We start from the raw sequence: 23,650 nt of genomic DNA, 5'->3' as shown, positions 1-23,650 counted from the left end.
TCAGCAACAAGGCGAGTATTTACCGAGCATTCGTGATCTTTCAAGACCCTTTGCTCCGACACCTGTGTCGTGACAGCTTCCAAAACATCTACCATTGCAGAGAGGCCGAGTACGCCAATCAGGGCTGGGGTCTTTCCTGTCAACTTCATGCCTCTGGAAGGTTGTGTCTCCAGTAGATGCAGCTTAGAAGGGAGGTATTCATCTAGAGAACATTTGCTTCTTTCATAGATGGGCCAATAACAGGATTCTCATTAAGCAGACCTGACATCAGGGTTTAGGTATGTCGCTGGTGGGAACTCCCAGGAAAGCTGTGCACACTGAGACCTGTGTTCTCATTTATGGAGGGAATGTGTCTGCAGGGGGGTATAAGGAGAAAGTTTCCCACATGAGGAAGACTGTGGCAAGAAGCTGTCTCACTGTGAATATTTAGAGCAAATCCCTAAAATGTGGTTACGTCTATGGATACAGGGATAACACCTCATATTTTAGAGTTTGCATTTTATTGAGGCACATAGAGGCTAGAACGCTGTCCATCCAGAGACATGTCCCCCAGTGGCTTCTGAGGTACAAGATCAAGAAGAAGAGATGTCTTTGGATTACAGTGTTGGTGAAACATATGGACCATGTCATGGGTTGCCGGGTGAATGAAGCACTCACTGGAGTGCTCACCATCACGATGTAAGAACCGTTGCGTCTCCTGCACCTCATAACATCTCCTTGATAACAGAGAGAACATTGACTCATCCTGGCAGTCTAGTCAGTGAGCTTCTACATGGCTGGCCCCACAGCGGCCCCCCTCGGGCAGTTTCTCAAAAGGAAACTAATAGGCAAGCTCCTCCTACATGATTTACATCTCCTGAGAGCCCCTGGGGGTGGGTCAGCTACAAGTGGGTTTTGACTCCATGGCAACAGCTTGGACTCTTTTCCCTTTGCACCAGCCTCTAGGTCATTGGTCATTGTATGTTTGAACCCATTGTGTGAGTAATTTTGTAAAACAACCCCTTGAGGGTCTTCCTTGTAGATGACACAACCCTGCTCGCTGAAACTGAGGAGGGCCTGAAGCATTTGCTGCAGAAGGTCAAGGATTGCAGCCTTCTATATGGATTGAGGCTCAATGTCAAGAAGACAAAGATTCTCACCACTGGGCCAATTGGCAGCATCAGGATGGATGGTGAAGAGATTGAGATTGTTCACAGCTTCAGTTTGCTCGGCTCCACAGTCAACAACACTCTTGGCAACAGCAGCCAGGAAATTGAAAGATGTATTGCCATGGGAAAGTCTGCTGTTAGGGACCTCTCCAAAGTACTAAAGAACAATGGTGTCTCTCTGGAGACTAAGGTGCATCTTATACAGGCCATGGTCTTTGCAATCACTTGCTATGTGTCAGAGAGTTGGACCATGACCAAGGAGGATAGAAGGAGAATTGACGCCTTTGGGCTGTGGTGCTGGAGAAGAGTATTGAATATACCATGGACTGCTAGGAAAACAAACAGATTCATCCTGGAGAGGGTTAAGCCAGGCTGCTCCTTGGAGGCAAGGATTCTGGAGGCTTCGTCTGTCATACTTTGGACATGTTGTGAGGAGGGACCGGTCCTTGGAGAGGGACATCATGCTTGGGACAAGAAGGGACCGCACAGGGAGAGAAGACCCTCTATGAGGTGGATTGATTCAGTGATGGGGTAGTCAGGATGGGTGTATCGGAGACCGTGCACAGGACAGAGCAAAGTTTAGGGCTGTTGTACATAGGGTCACTATGAGTCACAAGCGACTCAACAGCACACAACAACAACAACAACCACCTTTAGTTTACCACACATGATGACCTTTCTCCGAAGACTAGTCCTTCCTGATACTATGCCCAAAGAATGTGAGAGAAAAGTCTTACCATTCTTGCTCAAGGATTGCTCTGGTTTCCCTGCTTCCAGGAGAGACTTATTTATTCATCTGGCAGTTCACAGTCTATTCAATCTTCTTCACTGAGACCATAATTCAAAGACAGTCATTCTTCTTGACCTTGTTTCAAATTCACCCAGTGGTACTTCAGACGCAAAGCCTGGAAAACTTTTTTCTGAAAGGCCTTGAAAACTCAGTGGAGCAGTTCAGCTTTGCACACATGCCATCACCAGGAGTTGGAATTGACCAAGTTAATAACATGGTTTAATAACAGCTAATAACATGGTTTCACACACAGTTAATGGGCTGTTTGGTACGTAAGAATATACGGGGTTTTCCCCAAAGGTTTTCTTGATTTCCCTTAAATGACAAAACCCGGAGGTATATTAAGCTTAAGCCAAAACATTAATTTTTTTTTTCTTCAATCTAAAGAGTAGTTTTCAGTGATGTATAGTCAACAATGAGGTTTTATGCCAAACTGGGAGAACTTGGTGGAATCATTAGGAACTGTTCTATCCAGAATAAGTGCCTTTATCAGAGAAGGTGGACCAGTACAGGTCAGGACTCTGGGACATGACATGTTATCGATGAGTCTGGGGAAACTGACTTGATCCATGGATTTATCATTTTGATTTCCCTTCTCAGAGAAGCCCTATTCATATTATTCTTTGTCTACATTTCTGTAAGGAGTTCCAGCTCACGAACTCCTGTCTTTTTATCTGTTTAACTTCATGGGCTCTCAGGCTACTTTATCGACACTGTAAAGGAAACAAAGGAACTCAGTTTAGCCGACTTTTCAAGGCTCATCCAGTGGCATCAGGTAGACCATGGGACTCATATTTTGTGTTGATCAAACTGGTATCTGCTGGTACTGGTAATATGAAAATTGTTCAAGAATGTCTTGAGGAGATCAGCTTGTTTTCACCCCAAGGAAGATTTGATCAAGAGCTCACCCAAAGACTGGGATGGCCAGATGCCCAGCCTCTCAGCCAGTGAGGAGTGGAGGGAGCTCTTACTCACGAATGGACCATTCACTGACAGTCAAGATCCCTACTGGCTAGGATGGGAGTATCTGTCCACCTGGTCACAGTGACCAGACACAACATAGGACAGATAAACTGTGTGTGCTCCCAACAAACACTGGGTGTGATTGCAAATCCTTGTTATCATAACAGCAGGGAGGAACAGTCTCAGAACCCACTCTTAACTCACGAAAGACTGAGCAATATTTTGCTTGAAGAAGTTAATGGAATGTTCCGGATTAATGCTGGTAGGAAATGGTTTACATTCCCCCCCTTTAAAAAAAAAACAACCCTCTTTTTAATTTATATTGCTTTACATGCAACATTTTCATGCAATGTGTTTTATTTATTTACACTGTGTTTCACTTATTCCTCTAGTAACATTATGTTTCATACAATCATTCCCGTACATTGTGTTTTATAAAATAAATCACCATTGATCCATGTTCACCATCACCCTGCCTTTTCAGGTCTCCATAGATCTTCCCTAATTCCTTCATCCCTTCTCTTTAGTCACTAAACTCTGTGACCTCGTGATGTCCCTGCCTCCCCACCCTTCGCCCCTCCTCCCTCCCCTTCCTTCTTTGGACTTTTGTCCACATCTTATTAGCAATTCTACTGTGTTTTCAATAATGGTCTAATGGCAATATTTGTCCTTATGAGACTAAGTTAGTTCACTTAACATAACCTACAGTTCTTTAGTTTCGTTTTTTCTTATTATTGATTGTTGTTGATTTCCACTGAGTTGAGCCCAAGTCATAGCAACCCTGTGAACAAAAGGCCGGAAGCCTCTGTACAACTATTGACATTTACTTGCTATTAAAACATTATAATTTTTCAGTTTGCAAACAAAATATTTTTAATGTATGTGTGTGCTATATTTTACATAAGAGCTTTAGATCATTTCTGAATCTTCCTTTCTGTTGTTATAAGAACATGATGTTTTCAGAAGTTAAAATCATGACCGTGTTCAGATAAAGCCATGATTTCTCTTTGGATCTAAAGATGAGACTGATAAAAAATAAACTACAGTGTAAATGGCTCTCATCACATACCAAAATGGTTCAGGAGTTCTGCAAGTTTCCTTCTAGCTATCCCTACTGCCCTGTCTTTCTCATTAGTCATCTGCATTGGTGACATCCCAGCACCTAGTTTATAAACTGTCCTAGAGATGTTAGGTGATAGTGTAAGTGAATCTGGTAACTTCCTGTTATGGACTTAAGAGTCTCATCTTTGAAGATGGGGTCATGATAATAATACTCCATTATAACCCAGGTTGTCAAGAGAGTTAAATGGGCTACCAGAAACCAGAGTGCAATTTGCTATAAAGTGTGACATAAATATTACTCATGATCCAGCCCCAAGCCCTGTGATTCCATTTATATGACAAATACAGACTAGGGCAGTCCGTAGAGAGCAGAGAAGGCAGGTTAGAATGCCAGAAGAACCCAGATCGGTCTTGAAGGAAGTGTAACTAGAGTGGTAAAATTTCATCTTGCTTCCTTTGGGAATATTTTCAAGAGGAGCTAGTCCTTGGAGGGAGATATTATGCTGGGAAAAGTGGAGAGTCAGGGAAAGAAAGGAAGCCCCTCGATGAGCTAGATTGACCCAGTGACCATGCTGGGCTTACGCAGGACAGAGAGGACGGTGCAGACTGAGGATCAGATATTTTGTCCACAGGCTCGTTATCAATTGTTATTGACTCCATGGCTCCAGCAACAACAAATTCCTCTCAGACTGACTCTTACTCACGGCGATCCCAAATGTACCAGAGCCGAACTGTGCACTCACTGTAGAGTTTTCAAAGACTGATCTTTTCCAGAAGTAAATCACCAAGTCTTCCTTCTGAGGTACCTCCGGGGAGACTCAGACCTTTAGTCTTTTAGTTAGAAACTGAACACATTCAAGAACTCCAAAAGTGAAAGTGTCTTAAGAATAAAGTCCCCATGTACATGACAGTGGGTCGAATTTGAGAACGTTATACAAAGTCAAAGAAACCCGGCACCAAAAGTCACATGGCCTGAGAGTCCATTGCTAGGAAATTTCCAGAATAGGTAAGTTTGTAGAGATACCTGTTCTGTGGAGACCACAGAAAGCAGGTGAGTGGTTGTCAGAGGCCAGAGGCAGGGCAATGGTGACTCACAGATACATGGTCATCTTTGGGAGCAATAAAGGCATTTTGGAGCCCTGTATAGGTGGTGATTGCAGAATAGTTTGAATATCCTAAAAAGAATTCGATTATGCGCTACAAAGACTCTTAATTTTATGATATGGGAGTACCACCCCAATAAAACATTATAAAGCTGTATTTTAAAAGCAAGCAGAACTGACACAGGGTAGGTGTGCTAAAGTCCCATGAGTGGAAAGGTCTTTTCCAGTGATTTTTCTGTGAGAGTGATCACAGTGGGCACTGTTGCAGCAAAGGCCTTTATTTTCCCTCAGTCACCAACAGTGGCAGTGAGCTGTTCAGCTGGCTGCTCTCGTCGGGCCAGAGAGGAGCTTGAATTATCTCTGTCTGAGCTGTTTCCCACCCTTGGTTTATTGCCAGGGACTGTCAGCTTCTCCTCAGTAAAAGCATTCCCAGCTGTCTCTCTCTCAGCATCCTCTATCTCCACGCCTAACCCAGGCCACCCTGACCTCCTGACTGTGCTATTACTAAGCGTCTTGGCTGGGTCATCCTGCTGTTCGTCCTCTCTGACCTCGTTTCTTGGCCTTGGGAAGTTTTATGAGTCCATGACCCTGACCACATCCAGGCGCTCTGGTGACCCTAAGACATTCAGTGACTTTCTCTAAAGAATAGAGATGTCACCCTGCTCCTCAGCTTGCGGGCCACCCTCAAAGTGCAGCATTCTTATTCTACTGGCCAGGGACCAAACTGTGTTCTCTCAAAACATATTCTACAATCCTATCCCCTAGCTATACCTGTAAAATATTGAATATAGTATGAACTGCTAGAAAAAAAGGGAGGTGGGAAATCTCTTTTGAGAAAAGTGAAGCCTGAATATTCTGTGTAAGAGAAGATGGCAAGACTTCCTTCACTAGGAAAGAGTTGGAAACAACCCAAGTGCCCATCAACAAACGAATGGATAGAGAAGCTGTGGTATATTCACACAATGGAATACTATGCTTCATTGAAAAACAAGGAACTCATGAATTATTATACAAAATGGGTGACCTGGAGGACATTCTGCTGAGTGAAATATCTCAGTCACAAAAGGACAAATACTACATAGTGCCACTGTTGTGAAACAGTACTGACATCACGGTCAGGGGTGGGGGGAGACTGAGAAAGATGGGATAAATTAAGTGTACTGTACTGAAACAGATGAGGAGAAAACTGTCTTAAAGGGATATATGATTAGGTATCACTGTCATGACAGGAGTCCAGACCGAAGGCTGCATAGTGTAATGGACTTGGCAGTGGGGATTGTATAACAACGAAAGACTTTTTCTTTTACTTTTCAAAGAGAAGAGCGAACTGGGAGGGACAGGGTGAACAGGGAGAAAAGTGCAAGAATGACTGAAAATCCCAAGTCTCTGTAAACTTTCATTAAAATTAATAATAAAGAAGAAAACGAAAACAACGTCAGAAATGGTATCAGAAGAACTTACTCTCTGGAGAAGGACTTTGTGCTTGGTGAAGGAGAGGGTCAGTGCCGGAGAAGACTCTCAAGCAGATGGATTGTGACAGTGGCTGCAACAATGTGCTCAAACAGTGGGGATTATGAGGACGGCACAGAAGACATTGCTTTCTTCTGCAGTACATACAGTTCCTATGAATTGGAACCCGCTTGATGGCCCCAATAAGAATATGTGTGGCTGTAGTACCGTCTGGGAATAGGATGGATTTTCTTTATGTTGATGAGCCCAGACCAGCGTTGTTGCTGGACGCCCTGGAGTCACCTCCTGCTCACAGCAACCTCTCCGTCGCATTCTCGGGCCATCCTCACAATCTCAGCTGTGCTCAGGCCCATTGTTACAGCCACATTGTCAGTCCATCTTATTAAAGGTCTTCTTCTTTGACTCTCCCTTTTCTAAGCATTATGTCCTCTGTGTGGACCATGTTTGGTGGAGCTCCCTGATTAAAACAAGCTTGGAAGCAGGGGAGGCCTCCACTTCCACAATAGCTTGCCTCCAGGAACCCTATGAACTTGGAGAAATGAAGGAAGTTATACAAGAGTTCAGGTCTTTCATTTTTAGGGTCGCTATGAGTCACCTATGACTCAACAGCATTTAACAACAACAATAACAACAACAGCATGTCCTCTACAAAGGACTGGCCTCTTCTGATAACATGTCCAAAGTATGTGAGACGAAGCTTTACCTTCCTTTTCTCTCAGGAGCAGTCTGGTTGCACTTCCTCCAGCTGTTATGTTTGTTCTTTTGATAGTCCATCGGGATATTCAGTGCTCTTCACCAATACTACAAGTCAGAAGCATCGATTCTTTAAGCTTCTCTATTCATTGTCCCACTTTCACAAGCATATGCAACAACTGTAAATGCCATAACTTGTGGGTGCACCTTTGTCTTTAAACTGACACTGCTAGGAAGTAGGCATGACCATTCACTTCTGAATTAATTGGCCCTTTAAGTCCCTGTGAATAACAGTGCCTGATAGAGTCCTGGAAGATGAGCCTCTTAGAAGCTAAGAGAAGGAGGATCTCCCAAATGGGGCAGAGGAAGAATGTTCCACTAAAGCCGGAATCCTCGGTTTGGATTTCAACCTCCTAAACTGGAGAAGAGTATTGAATATACCATGGACTACTGAGAGAACAAACAGGTCTATCCTAGAGGGGCTGAAACCATGTTGTTACTTGGAGGTGAGGATTCTAAAGCTCCGTGTGACATACTTTGGCCAGGAGGGACCAGTCCTTAGAGAGGGGCATCATGCTGGGGAGGGTGGAGGGACAGCGCAGTGACCCTGAATGAGAGGAACAGTGACTGGGGTAATGGGGTCACTCAGTGACTGGGGTAATGGGATCATGTATGTCAGAGATGGTCAGTTGGCTCAGAATGGAGTAGGGTTCAGAGCTCTGGTACAGAGGGTTGCTATGAGTTGCAGGTGACTCGATGGCACATAACAAGTACAACAATGACAAACTGTGAGAAAACGTCCTCATCTCTTTAAAATTTTATTTTCAATTGCTTACTGTGCATCTGACAGTTGAACCATGAGTAAAGGAAGACTGAAAGGGAATTAATGCCTTTGAATTGTGGTATTGGTAAGAAGTATTGAATATACCATGTTGTTGTTATTGTTGATTGCCTTTGAGTTGAGCACGACTCACAGCAGCAGCCCTATGAACGAAAGGCTTGAAGCCCCTCTACAACTATCAACATTTATCAAAGTTCATAGAGTTTCTGGAGGCACGTTATCTAGGAAGTGGATGCCACTCTTACTCCAAAACCTGTCATAGTACGTTGTTATTTTTATGTGCTATTGAGTCAGCTGCGATGTATAGTGACCCTCTCTCTGTACAGCAGCTCTGAACCCTTCCCTGTCCTGATCCAGTCTCATTAATAATTCCAACATAGCAACCTCCATCACCCCAGTTACTGTATCAATCCATCTCATCCAGGGTCTCCCTCTCCTGTGCTGTCCGTCCACCCTTCCGTGCACGATATTCTTCTCCAAGGACTGATCTCTCCTGGCCACATGTCCAAAGTGAGGCAGAGCTTCAAAATCCTAGCCTCCAAGGAGAGGCTTGGCTTCACCCTCTCCAAGACAGACCTATTTGTTCTCTTGGCAGTCCATGGTATGTTTAAGACTCTTCTTCAGCACCACAACTCGAAGGCATCTATTCTTCTGTCATCCTTAGTCATTGTCCAACTCTCTGAAGCATAGCAAGTCATTGAGAAGATCATAGACTGCCAAAAAAACCAATGTGTCTTGAAGGAGGTGTAATCAGAGTGCTCCTTGGAAGCAAGAGTGGTGGCGTTTTGACTCTCTTACTTTGGTCATATTTTCATGAGGAACCAAGTCCTTAGAGAAGGACATCAGGCTGGGAAATGGGGAGGGTAAGTGAAGGAGAGGAAGCCCCTCCAGAGGACGGGCTGACACGGTGACTGCCACAAGCAATGGACCTGAGCAGACGGAAATCATGTGGATGGCAGAGCAGAGGGCAAGGGAGTTGTAGTTGACTTGACAGCACTTAACAACACACCAACAACCTGAAAAAACAAGTTTTCTCTAAACTACCTGTGGCTTTCTGTTACGTTAACCCTGAGAAACTAAAGCATTGATAAATCCTTTATGTAACAAAACACTTGCTTTGTCAGTAATCTTCATGTGGAGTTCAGTGGCATCGTACACATTACTCATATCATTTCACCATCATCCTTATTCATCCCCATATTTTCCTGTCACCTTTAGCAGAACCTGTCACATAAGCATTGCGTCTTTCTCTCTCTCTCACCTGCTCCTGGCGACCGCTAAGAAACATTGGTATCTATGCATTTATCTAGTTTCAATACTTCATTTAAATGGTACTACATGATATTTGTCCTTTTGTGACTGACTCCTTTCACTCAGCATATTGTTGTCAGGCTGACCCATGTTGTAGCAGGCATCAGAACTTCATCTGTGTTTATGGCTGTATAGTATTCCATGGTGTGCATGAATCATAATTGCGTTAACCCACTCATGTGTTGATGGGAATGTAGGCAGTATTCACTTTCTGAGCCTTGTGATTAATGCTGCAGTAAACAGTGGTGGGCAAGTATCTCTTTCGTGTTCTCACCTTTATTTCTTTTGACATGTGTACCTATGAATGGGATTGCTAGAACATATGATGCTTCTATATTTGACTTGAGGACCCACCAAACTCTTTTTCTCAGTACTATACCTTTTTTTAAAAAAAATTTCTACTAGTTTATTTATAAAATTTGAATACAAATTCAAACAAATTCTTTCCATCTCCCTCACCACCCCCACCCATCAATTAGTACTGTTCCTTTTTATAGTGGGCGAGACTTGTATTTTCTTCACATTATTACCAACATCTGTTGTTTTCCACCACTGTTGTTTCTAGGTGCCCCTGAGTTGATTCCTTGTTATAATGACCCCACGTGACTGGGTGGAACAGCTCCTCAGGGACCTTGACCATGATCTCCACAGGAGCGTGTTTCTAGACTTGTTTCCATTGGAGCTGCTGAGTGGATTTGAACCACTAACTTTTTGGTCAACATCTGATTGCTTAAACATCAGCCACCAGGGTCTCTGTTTTCCATTGTTAGTCTGACATTTTAGATCTAGAACTCATGGTCTTCTGGCCCTTTTACAGGCCCGTCTCAGGCCATGGTCTGTGAGCAGCCCAGCCCATGTGGGATGTTTGCCTGTGCAGCTGGGCTCACTCTGTGGCAGTCCTTGTCTTCTATGCTTCTTTCTTTCCTTCACCACTTTGACTTGTTGGATCCTGGATGCCTTTTGAGAGCTTGGTGGCTTGAAATGGAATGTTCCCTTCTCTCAAACTAGTCCTTGCAAGGCAGCATCATTCCCTCTACCAAGCACCCTTCCTCTCTCATACTGTTTTCCTATGCTGTGCAAGGTCTGCCTTGTAGCGTTACTGTGTGTGCAACACACAAATGATAAGAAGTTTGTCTAGAATCTCCCACCTGGTGAACTGTGCAGGTGAGCTTTCAACTTCAGCCTTATCAAAGCTACAGTGAGATACCATTTCATTCCAGTAGAAGTAGCAAAATTTAACAAGACAGCAAACAACAAATTTTGGAGAAGATGTGAAGAAATTTGAGCTCTCATGCACTGCTGGTGAGATTGTAAGATGGTACAACCACTCGGGAAGGCAGTTTGGCATTTCCTCAAAAAGCTAAATGTAGAAATCCCACATGAGCCAGCCATTGCACTGCTGGGAATATACCCCAAGGAAGATAGAACTGAGACAGAAACAGGGATTTGAACACTTATGTTCATAGCAACGTTGTTCACAATATCAAGAAAATCAAAACAGCCCATCCGCAAAGAAATAGATTGAAAAGTACAGTACATTCACACGACGGAATACTACGCAGCACTAAGAAGCATTGATTTTGTAAAACACTAGATAGGAGAATCTAGAGAGTATTATGCTAAGTAAAGTAACTTAGTCTCATTAAGACAAATACTGCACAAGACCATTAGTGTAAGAATATAAGGATAATGAGCAAGATGTGGATAAAAATCCAAAAAAAGGAAGGGAAGGGGGGCAGAGAGTGGAGAGAGGAGGAAATCAGTAGGATAAAAGAATTTGGTGAGTGGAGGGTGTGTGTGTGTGTGTGTGTGTGTGTGTGTGTGTGAAGAAATTAGAAAGGATCCAATAGGGACCTGAAAAGATGGTGTAATAGAAGCCATTAATTACTGATAGCCAACACGAGGCCACCAGCTCCTCCACGGGAGAAGGATGGGCAGTCTCCTCCTGTGTGAGTAAGTGCTGCTGAAAACCCATAAAGAGTCAGCTCTGGGTCGGTTCCGACTCAACAGTACAAAACAAACCACAGTAGTAGCCATAGATCAACAGTTACTGATTTTAGAAAACGCAGTATACATGAGTGACAGTTTGAATCTGTGAATGTACAAGTGTATGAAACACAGTATACATGAATGATACACAGTGTGTGTGATTTTTTTATACAAATAAATAGAAAATAAAAATAAAGTGGAAAGAAAAAAAACAATTCCATTTAAAGAAATGATCCTGTCCCTTGAAAAAATGTTCAGTGACTTCTTTCCTCTTGGTTTTTGGTCCGTTTCCTCCTCACCTCCTCACTCTGTGACCTGGCTCTTTGCCTCTGTGTGTAATAAAACGAAACTCCTCAAACGCGTGGCCCCTGAGTCATAGCTGACTCTGTAGGGTCTCCAGGGCTTTGATGGCAGGGGAGGAGGTTGGATTCAAGCAACCAGAAAGTTCTAGCTTTTGGCTTTATCAGTGCAACTGACCACGCCTCACATCGTCAGAGCTTCCTTCTGTACAATTCAACTCTCAGCTCATTTCTGTCAAGTTAGAACCAACTCACAGGTGGCTCACTGGTGAAATTTTTCAGGCTCTAATCACAGAGAATTCCCCATCCTTGTCCGTGGAGTCCCTGGTGGTTTCCAGCCACCGGAGATGTTCCACATGTGGGTTAGCTCACCACTCCTTAAGGGTCACACCACCAGAGAGTGAGTGCTCTGTTCCTGTGCTGTGTCCAGCAGATGTGCATGACTGTTTCTAGAAGGTACAACTCTTGATCTTTGCTAAGAGGTTACAGTGTGTCCTCAGTGGGGCCTGGAGGGTGCAGAGCACTCCTTCTGAGACACCAGAATGAGCCCAGGGCCCCTGTGGTGGGTTGGTGCTGCGTGTAGAGGGGCTGCTATGGCAGTGTCGTCATTAAAGTCTGTGTCCCTTATCACTCAGAGCAGCGCCTCATCACTCAACCCCCTCCCACTGGCCAGTTATTGAAGAAGTGCCACCTTGGTCCAGGAGCTGTGGGGAGCTGCTGAAAATGGTACTGGCTAGGCAGGCCACCTTGCATGGAGTGAGGCTTACTTTAAGGGGTTTGCCAGCTGGCCCGTTCATAGCCTGGCAAGGCGGTAGTGTGATGCAATGCATTTCCGCTGCACTGGATGATAACAACACTAGTGATTGTCAATAGGAGCTTATCTCTTTTTTGTCATTTATTATTAATTTCAATGACATTTTACAGAGACCTTGGATTTCAATTCATTAATTGTTTGCACTTTCCCCCCTCCCAACCCTCCTCCCTAGTACACTACCCTCTTGGAAAAGTTAAAGAAAAAGTCTTTGATCGTTTTACAATCCCTCCCCCCAGGTCCACTCCACTATGCAGCCTTCGCTCTGGACTCCTGTCATGACAAAAATACCTAATCCCATATCCCTTTTAAACAGTTTTCACCCTCATCTGTTCCAATGCAGTATACATTACTGAACCCATCTTTCCCAGTCTCCCCCCAACCCCGATGTCAGTCCTGTTTAGGAGATTATCTTTGTAGAGAGAGCATTTATTTCTGAAAATCAAAACACTTATATACAAAAAATGCAATCATGTTCAACTTGTGAATTTATTGTTTTGTTTGTGACTAGTGTCATCTGACGTACTCTGGACATGTTATAAGGAGAGACCGGTCCTTGGGGAGGGACATCATATTTGGGAGCGTGGAGGGACAGCGCAAGAGAAGACCCTCGAGATGGATCAATTCAGAAACTGGGGTAATGGGAGTAGGTGTGTCAGAGACAGTGAGGTTAGCACAGGATAGAGCAGGGTTTAGGGTTCTTATACATAGAGTCGCTATGAGTCGCAAGCAATTCGATGGCACATAACAACAACAACTGTGTCATCTCATTAAACAGAAGCATCGCTTTGAAATAATTTCAACCAAATGCTCTTTCTCCATTCTCATTCTTAACTCATTGCCATCATGTTGGGACCATCTCTTAGATGACCTTCCAGTGGGTTGCTGGACAGTCTTAATTAGAGGGAGTTAGTTGTCCAGCAGAGCCGCACATGGATTTGAACTCCTGTAGTGATTACACCTTCAGATTAACAGCATAACTCCCTAGAGACAAGTCCACCAGAGCGTCCTTCAGCAGGTGATCATTTCCCAATACTTTTTCTCCTTAAACTTAGAGTTTATATTCATGGCATTGATTTCCATTCTAATTACATACTATTATGAATTATTTCTGGAACCATTTCTTTAGTTGTATTCATAAACATAATGGCAGTGTCTCTTGGTAAAACTAATGAAGTGAATGAATAAATGGAAACTTGTTATCAATAAATTTTTATAAAACTTTGTATTAGTCACTTGGAATTCTTGTGTGTGTGTGTGTGTGTGTGTGTGTCTGTGTGTGTGTGTGTCTCCTGTCAAAACGGATCTGACTGGTACAGGAGACTGTCCCTCCTTCTCCAGCAGAGCGTCTGGTGGGGAGTTCTTTTTCTTAGAAGGGAAGAGACTAGATCTCTGTTTACTTGGACGTTTCTTTGTTGTCATTTTTGTACGACCTTTCTAGCCAATTTAATGGAGTGGTATTCTGGTTTTAAACTCTAGTAATCTTGAGATTATTCTCTTTATTAATGTCATAATTATTCGTTCATCAGCTTCAAAATATTTCCAGTTGAAAAAGAACTGACCATTGTTGTTCTGCTTTTTTCCTTTTTTTAAAATCAGCGCTTTAAGCCAAAAATGCTGTAGAGCCATTTTTGCATCATTGGCATTCGCGAGGTGAAAACAGCCTCTGTGAAATTAAATATTGCGGGATTTGGAAAGAAAATCAGTCTAGGAAATCAGTTAAATGAGAACCTTGTTCTTCCAGCGTGTCATTCTTTGGATGCCAGCCTATCATGAAACTCGATGCATGCTTGATTGGAAATAAAAGTTGAGTAACTTTCAGATTTTCAGGAAATACCAACTTATGTAAAAGAGCATGATTCTAATTTGAGATAAAGAGGAGGATGGGGGAAAGGATAGTTATTTTCAAGAAAGTATATATTTTTTTAAAGAAATCCAGCTCTTCTTTAAAGAATTTAAATGCAGTTTCCCAGTGGAGATCTTCGGGGACGGGCCGGTAGAATTTCTGAGAACATGTATTCTTTACAGAGCAGGAACAAAGCTGTTGCTCGCTCCCTGTGTAATCATTCTGAGACTCTACTCATGTAATCCTGAAGGCACATGGTTCGAGGCTGCCAGCTTCTCTGTGAGAGAAGGCTGAGCGATTCTCCTCCCATGTGATTAACTCCTTCTGAAAACCCACTGGAGGATTAACTATGGGTTGGTCCAACTTGATGGTACCTAACAACAATAACAACAACAACAACTCACTTAATAGAATCCTAGTGGTGCAGTGGTTAAAACAAAAGCCTATTACCCAAAAGGTCAGCAGTTTGAGCTCACCTGTTGTTACCTGGGAGAAAATGTGGCAGCTGATTTTCATAAATATTATAGCCTTGAATGGACAGAGGGCTTAATCATAGGCTCACACAATTTGATGGATAGAGGGAGGGGTGGGTAAAGGAAATGGGAAAGACCTGGTGTGAAAACAATGTACACAAATTTTGTAAATAAACCAGTATAAAATAAAAATTTTCTTTAAAAACAAAAATGATTACAACCTGGGGGATTCCACGGGGCAGTTTTTCTGTGTCCTATGAGGTTGCTCGGAGTCAGGATTCACTAAATGGAAAAGAACGAAAGTAGAATTTGCTCAATTTGAATGAAGGACCTCTGGTTGACCGCTCCCTTCTCTTCCTCTCTTTCCTGTGCAGGTTACCTATCTGGGCAAAGTCCCCACCACTGGCATGCAATTTCTGTCTGGCTGCACAGAAAAGCCAGTCATTGAGCTCTGGAAGAAGCACACACTAGCCCGAGAAGACGTCTTCCCAGCCAACGCGGTCCTGGAAATCCGGCCCTTCCAGGTGTGGCTCCATCACCTGGACCACAAGGGCGAGGCCACCGTGCACATGGATACCTTCCAGGTGGCCCGCATCGCCTACTGCACCGCCGACCACACCGTGAGCCCCAACATCTTCGCCTGGGTGTACAGGGAGATCAATGACGACCTGTCGTACCAGATGGACTGCCACGCTGTGGAGTGCGAGAGCAAGCTCGAGGCCAAGAAGCTGGCCCACACCATGATGGAAGCCTTCAAGAAGACTTTCCACAGTATGAAGAGCGACGGGCGCATCCACAGGAACAGCTCCTCCGAAGAGGTGTCCCCGGAACTGGAGTCCGACGATGGCTGAGGGAACTCACAGTGCTTCGGCAGAGGCAGCAATGGGCCAGGAATTCCAGATGCTACATGAGTAATCAGTGAATCAAATTTGGGATGAAAAGACTGCCACGCTCTTGGCCGCCCACGCTTTCAAAATTCAGAAGAGCAATTCTAAATCTAAAGAAATGTCTCATTAAAGTAATTACATTGCATTGAAATCTGCTGCTGCTGTGCCTGTGAGGAGGGTAGCGTGTGGATGGGGAGGGAAGGCCCGAAACTCTCCTCTTCTTCTGCCTTCTCTCTTCCTTCTTTGCCAGGGCCTCCCTGTGGGAGATCTCCATGCTGAATTTCACCCCTCTCAGGCATACACTCTGTGGCTGTCATTTGATGGATTCTTCCAGTTTGCCTTAGGAAACCCGCTGGGAATAGTAGAGGCACCTGTGAGATCCCTCCTGGGAGCAGGGAGGTGCTGGTGCTGAGGTGGAGACCACAGAGTAGAAAGCAATCCTGCATCTGGTTCTGAGAGCCCCCTCCTCCCATGGCATGTCTCCCCAACATGGAAACCAGCACAGCCATGACTGAGCTTTACAACTAACAACCCGATGTAGCTGGCAGTTCATTCACAGTTAAAGACAGTGCTTTTATTACATGAGTATATCAAGTAGGACCCTTTTATTGTATTCACGTCATCTATTTTCTTAGAAGACTTGCAACTACTAACTACCCCTTCCTCCTGCCTGTTCAGTCTTCCTTGCCCCTCCAACCTCGGCCAACATCTCTCTCGAGATGAGAGCTCAGTGTGTGCTGCAGGACCCCAGAGGGAAGCAAAGAACGTGGACAGTTCGACCACCAACCCCAGCAGCAACTCTGGAAGCAGAATGAATGGGCTCCAGAGCTCGTGGACCTGCTCCACGCAGGCGAGCCTTCCATCAGCCTTGATTTATGATAACTTACTCCATTTGCTGGGCTGATGGTCCAGGCTGATGAACCCGTCAAGTCCATTCCAAACCTGAGGTGCAATGACCAGGGAAGCTTTGCTCCTGTATTGCTCAACATTGAACTTAAATAGGGAATTCATTCCCTAAACTTAGCATGTCAGGATAAGTCGTGTGCATCTTAATCTGAAGGGAAATTTGACCCAGTTTCTTAAATTTGGCGACCTTTTAGGGTCATAATTGCCATTTCATGGTTTCTGATGAGAAGTTCTCATTACAAAAGCCTAAAATTCCTGAGTCTCCTGATCTTTGAAGGTTCTAAGTGCAAAGGGTCCCACCTTGAGTGAAAATGGAAAGTGTTCGTTAAAAATGTATACATTTAAGGCTGAGAGTAGATAATGTTTTATGTCCCCAGGTATTTCTTTTTTTTTCCTAAAATCTGTTTGGAATCCTGGTAATGTTAGGGGCACTGACGCACCTTACAGAAGCCTTAAATGAGCACTAAAGGAATTCGGAGTGGAGGTGTCGTGTCCAGCCTGCGTACCTGTGAGTCCATGGGTGTGTTTGTGTGTGTGTGTACGTATGCCCCTTCCCCATGTTTGGGTCCCCCGTTAAGGCATGTAAAAGCATGGGGTCATAGTGAGGAAGACTCACCTGTTTGAAAATATGCTTGTTGCTTTACAACATATGTAAACTATTCTTTAGCATAAATGCATTCACTCTTTAATAAAAATATGTTTGAGTTAATAAAGCTGAAAAATTTCATACATTCTACATCTTTTATTAAAAAAAAAAAGTCACAGAAATCTGAAGAGCAAAATAGACTCCATGGAGTAAATAGTTCTATCTCAAAATATATTTAAGCTTGGACACAAATAACTTGTTCTACAATTGTGTTTTGCTTTCTTTCTTGAATCTTCTGTTCAATTCTTTTTTTAATTGCCACCCTGTAGTTGAGACTGTTAAAGACAATGTTTTTATTACATAACGTATCAACACTTGAAATAGATATTTCTTCTGACAAATTTATCTCAGAGGAGAAGCTTCCTAAACACATCACAGATGATTGCTATTTATACAATCGGTGTACACCTTTGGAGAACCTAGCAGAAGCCGTGGAAACTAAGCATTGAGGAATGCCTTCTGACAAGGCTGGTTACAGATGGCTCCTCTTGGTCACGCTTTCCCAGACAAGCCTCATTAATCAAGCAGGACATGTGGCTGGGGGGGTGCAAAAGGGTCTCTGTGTTTGGAGCATTGCCCTTCACAGAACCGGAAACAATTACAAAGGGCCCTAAAGCGAAAATAGAGGTGATTGCTCTAGAGATGACCTCAAGTAAGAATTACAGCCTCGCTCCTGCGACAGAAATGGCATTTCTCTCAAGCTGAGCTTTTCCCCAATTTCAATTCTCCTCTCTTGTCCTTGAAAATAACCCTAAGAGGAGGGGTGCTTGGAAGACAGGGAACGAGCCAACGCTGGCTCCTTAAAAACACCACACCCTAACCTAGTAAATGTTGACTCTCCCAGTGGACACAGATTTTGATGTAGAAAATAGCTGCCTGAATTTTTACAGAGTCTGAAATGATCTCAGAGGAAGTAACAGTCTCTCCTAACATCGGCAAGGACTTCCTTTAGGGTTGTTGTTGTTGTAAGGTGCTGTCAAGTTGAGTACAACTCACCGTGATCCTATGAACAGCAGATCTGAGCCCTGTCCTATCCTATTCATCATCTCAGACAATTGAGACAGTCATTGTGTCAACCCAGCTCTTTGAGGCTCTTCCACTCTCCGGCTGATTACCCTCCTTCCCAGGCATGATGTCCCCTTCCAAGGAGTAGCCTCTCCTCGCAACATGCCCAAAGTATGTGAGACGAAGCTTTGTCATCTTTGTCTCCAAGGAACATTCCGGCTGCACCTTCTCCAAGACATATCTGTTTGTTCTCCTGACGGTCCATGGGATATTCAGCCCTCTTCCAGTGCTGCAGCTCAAAGACTTCAGTTCTTCTCCTGTCATCTTGCTTTATTGTCCGGCTCTAAGATGCAGGTTGTTGTTGTTGATTTGCCATCAAGACGAGTACGACTCATAGTGACCCTATGAATAGAAGACCTTTCTGTACTATCTTAAGTTATTAATAAGACCATGGCCTGAATCAGGTGCACTTGAGTCTTCAAACTGATATTATTGCTGGTCCATGACAGAGGACTTGCCCAATGCAATATGCCTCCTGATCTCCTGGCTGCTGGTACCAACCAAGGGTGTTGATTGTGGATCCAACTAAGATGACATTGCTGATAATTTCAATCTTTTCTCCAGCTGTCACGGTGGGAATTGATTGATTGACAGATTGATAGCCCTTTCTCAGCTGGTTGGTGGTGAATGGCCACTCATAGTTGGTGGAACGATTTGTCTGGTTAATTCTGATAGCAAATGAGACTCTGGTATGCTAACTGAGCTGGTATGCTAACTGAGTTACATGACCCCCAGGTGTGTGGTGCCCCTCAACTTCTTAGGGAGACAAGTGACATTTAGCCACATGAGACTGAGCATTTGAGGATGAGGGAAAAGCAGTTTAAAGACAATACACAATAGATTTCAATGATCCAGTGAAATCTTTGGGGACAGCTAATTCTAATTCCCTTCGGAGAGATGATTCAGATCTGTGTGATTATTTTTCAGTGTTCTCTCCTTTTTTCACAAGAGTGGACATGAAGCACGTTTGCGTACATTAACACACTTTTTTAAAATTAATTTTAATGAAAGTTTACAGAGAGACTTAGGGTTTTCGGTCTTACACACTCTTCAGAGAAGACATGACAATTCCATTGCTGCACATGGCAACCCAGGGCACAGTGGGACACTAAGCCATCCACATGATGAATTGAAGGCCACATCTTTGTGATCCATGGTCTTCACGGTTGGTTTTCAAAAGCAAATGGATATGACTTTCTTCCCAGCTCATCTTGCTCTAGAAATTTCACTGAAATCTGTTCAACATTATAGCAACATCCAAGTCCCAATGACCTAAAGGTGGTGTGTGGTGCTTGAAGTACATTGGCTAGAACTCAAAACCTGATCGTCCACATGTTGCTACTGCTCGCTGTTGTTGAGCCTAATAGTACAACTCATAATGACTCAGTGAACAACAGACCTGACCCTTGGCCTAGCCCATGTCATACTCACAATCTCTGACACACTCACACACTCACTGACTGAGTCAATCCATCTGGTAGAGGGTCTTCCTCTCCTTCACTGTCCCTTCACCTTTCCAAGTATGATGGTCTCTGCAAAGCTAATTTCTCCTAGCAACATGCCCAATGTATGTGAGACGAAGTTTTGTCATCTTTGCCTCCAAAGAGCACTCCGGCTGCACCTTTTCCAAGACATCTGTTTGTTCTTTTGGCCATCCACAGGATCTTCAGTGCTCTGCTACAACACCACAGTTCAAGTGCATCAATTATTCTTTAGTCATTTTATTCATCGTCCACCTCTCAGTTATAGAAAACACCATAGCCTGAATCAAGCGCCCCTTAAGCCTCAAACTGACATCATTTCTCTTCAATAATTTGGAGAGGCCCCTGATTACAGACTTTCCCAGTGCAATACATCTCCTGATCTCCTGACTACTGGTACCAGGTGTGTTGATGGTGGATCCAGGTAAGAGAAAGTCCTTGACAGCTTCAGTCATTTCTCCACCTATCATGAAGTTGCCCATTTGCCCAGTGGCAAGGATTTTTGTTTTCTTGACATTGAGATGCAATCCGTGTTGAAGGCTGTAGTGTTTAACTTTCTGCAGGAGGTGCTTTTAATCCTCCTCACTTTTAGGAAGCAAGGTTGTGTCTTCTGCATAATAAAGGTTACTGATGAATCTTCCTCCAATCCTGATGCCACATTCTTCTTCATATAGTTCAGCTTCTTGAATAATTTGCACAGTGTACAGATTAAATAGGTATGGAGAGAGGATACCACCTTGACTCCCAGTTGTCCTGATTTTAAACCATGCAGCGCTCTCTGTTTGCACAGTAGACTTTTGGTCTAGGTATAGACTTTGCACAAGCTTAACTGAATGTCTGAGATTCCCAATCTTCTCAAAGTTAGTCATAATTTGTTATGATCCACACAGTCACATAGCCAATAAAGCACAAATAGACATCTTATGGTATTCCTTGCTTTCAGCCAGCATCCATCAGACATCCCTGGTGCGACACATCTTCTAAATAAAACTTAAATGCCTGGCAGTTCCCTCTCTATATATTGTTCTAGCCATTTTTTAGTGATCTTCAGCAGTATTTTGTTTGTGTGTGATATTAATGATGTTGTTGTTGTTAAGTTCTGTCGAGTTGTAGGCAACTCACAGTGACCCTATGAAATAAAGTCCTCAACACTTGTGTGACTTTCAACCTTTCTCCAGGTTCATAGGGTTTCTGGAGGCAAGCTATTACAAAGCAGGTGCAACTCCTGCTTCCAAGCTTGTTTTAATCTGGGAGCTCCACTAAACACTGTCTGCCATGGGTAACCATTATCACATTTGACAGATTAGTGTCACAGTGTTCAACTTCACAGCAACCACAATTTACCTCTGTACAGCAAGTGGACACACCAATGCTATACAACCTAGAAGAATGACCAAAAACAATTAAAAACAGGCCTGAGGGCTGCAGATCAAAGTCACCCACCTTAGGCTTGATAGCATCACTTTCTGTCCACTAGGTCAACTGATCACTCTCTAGGTTGTAATGATACTGTTAGATAATTTCCTCATTCTGTTGGTCACCCACATGAAAGGAGAGTAGGTTCAGTAGTTATATTAGAGACTTGAGTGGAACTTGAGTCATGTTAGGCAACTTGGGTGGAACTCAGCTCATAGGAACCCTACGTACAACAAAGTGAAACAGTACCTGGCCCTGAACCATCCCTATTACATATGAGCTCATTATTGTAGCCATTGTGTCAAAACTTCTACTGAGGCCTTTCCTCATTTACTCTGACCTTGAGCTTTACCAAGTATGAAATCCTCCCACAGGACCTGGTTCAGCCTGATAACATGTTCAAAGTACATGAGACAAAGTCTAACCCCCCTACCTTCCAAGGAGAACCCTGGCTGCACTTCTTGCCAGACAGATTTCTTTGAGCTTCCAGTACATAAAATAGGTAATATTCTTTGCCAACACCCTGATTCAGTCTTCCTTATCATTGATTAGCTTTGGCATATCTATAAACAATTCAAAATGCCATGACAAAGGTCAGACGCACCTTAGTCCTCAATATGACATTTGCTTCTTCCACCTAGATATACAATGTTGTTTCATCTTTTTGAAAACATTTTATAGTAATTTGAGTGAAAACTTAAAAAGTATATTTCTCTACAGATCAATCACACACATTTATCACATGAGATCAGTGGCACGCAACGTCTGACGGTCCACTCATTATACGTCGTTCTTCCCTTCATGTGTCGACTGCTGTTTCCAGCAGCATTGGTTATTGATCCAAAAAAAATGAAATTCTTGATAAAATTCCATCTTTTCTTCCATTTATCATATTGTTGCAAATAGATCCAGTTGTGGAGATCCTTATTTTCCTGATCTTGAGGTATAATTCACCTTGAAGGCTTTGGGTGTCACCAGTAAATACTTACAGTCTTCTCCACTTGCCTATCCTTGGTGAGCTTACATTCAATTCTGCAACCACTTTCTTCTTCATGGCCCAGTTTCTTAGACTATTTTCTCAGTATGCAGAGTAAATAAATTCAGTGAAAAGACACAACCTGATGAACAAAAGTCCTTATTTTAAATCACAAAATATCCCCTTTTCTGCTTGAACAACTGCCCCTAAGTCTGTGTACAGGCTCTACATAGGCACAGTACATTATCCACTTTATGTTGTAACTCACACAGTTGAATGCCTTTACATAATCACATGCGCACAGGTAAACATTTCTTTTTTTTCTGGTATTCTTTGGTTTTATTCAAGAGCCATTTGGCATCAGCAATGATATTCCTCTTGCTGTCTTTTCTTCTGAATCCTCCTAAGAATTTTTGGCAGTTCCCTAAGCATGAACTGTGCCCATTTTTTCATTATCTTCTGTAAAATTTTACTTGCATGTCATATCAATGATATTGTTTGATAATTTCGACAGTCTTCTGTTGTACTTTCATGTCACCATCCATTCTGTCCGTTTTAGTTACTCTACATTCATTCATACATACATACTTTGGACATGTTGTATGGAGGGACCGGTCCTTGGAGAGGGACATCATGCTTGGGAGGGTGGAGAGACGGCGCAGGAGGGGAAGATCCTCTATGAGGTGGCTTGATTCAGTGACTGGGGTAATCAGGATGGGTGTGTCAGAGGCAGTGCGATTGGCACAGGACAGAGCAGAGTTTGGGGCTGTTGTACGTAGGATTGCTATAAGTCACAAGCAACTCGACGGCACATAACAACAACAATAAACATTCAGCAGCAAGATTTGGAGTCTCTTCTGACAAGAGTCTCTTTGGTTTCCCCACCTTTACTGTTCTCTTAGTGAATTTATTTCATATATCTTTGCTTTTATCCCACAACTTTAGGAAACTGAGTTTTAGGGGGATGGCTTAACTTGCCAGTGTGGTGTATTCTATTTTGCGCTGCTAATCAAAAGATGAACGGTTTCATTGACACTAGAGTCTGTGACTCCTTGTCTAGGAAGTTGTCAAGGTGAAATCCATGCCTATGTGCTCCTTAGAAGCAAGATGGATGAGACACATCCTGTGGGCATGTTGCCATTGGGGCCAGTCCGTGGGAAAATACATGATGCTGGGGAAAGTAGAAGTTCATTAAAAAAGAGGAAGATCTTCAATGAAATGGATTGTTACAGTGACTGCACTGGTGGACTTGAGCGGGTAGGAAGTTGTGAGAACAGTACAGGGGAGGAAAGGGTGGGTTCTGATCTGTTTGTAGGTTCATTATGAGTTACAGTGAACACAAACATACCCAACGACAATGGCAGCAGTTCTTCATACAACCCTGTATCTAATTTAAATTAATACACTTCTCAGTATTAGTAAACATTCTTTGGTATTCACTTCTGAGGCTGTTAGCTATGTTGTTGTTGTTGTT

The 23,650-nt window shown here is 43.3% G+C and overlaps 1 protein-coding gene across 1 annotated transcript in view; it reads left to right on the top strand.

Moving 5' to 3' along the window:
• PID1 (phosphotyrosine interaction domain containing 1) overlaps positions 1-15,650 on the top strand; it is a 158,991-nt gene extending 143,341 nt beyond the window's left edge. The window contains exon 2 of the mRNA XM_006890302.1: positions 15,174-15,650. Within this exon, the coding sequence (XP_006890364.1) occupies positions 15,174-15,650 (477 nt within the window). The remainder of the gene's footprint in view (positions 1-15,173) is intronic.
• Positions 15,651-23,650: the final 8,000 nt, after the last annotated feature.

Source organism: Elephantulus edwardii, unplaced genomic scaffold, assembly GCF_000299155.1.
Source record: "Elephantulus edwardii isolate Elephantulus edwardi_28Jun2011 unplaced genomic scaffold, EleEdw1.0 scaffold00087, whole genome shotgun sequence".
Lineage (NCBI taxonomy): Eukaryota > Metazoa > Chordata > Mammalia > Macroscelidea > Macroscelididae > Elephantulus > Elephantulus edwardii.
Note: the sequence above shows the minus strand (reverse complement) of the source record. Positions and strands in the feature narration are given on the sequence as shown.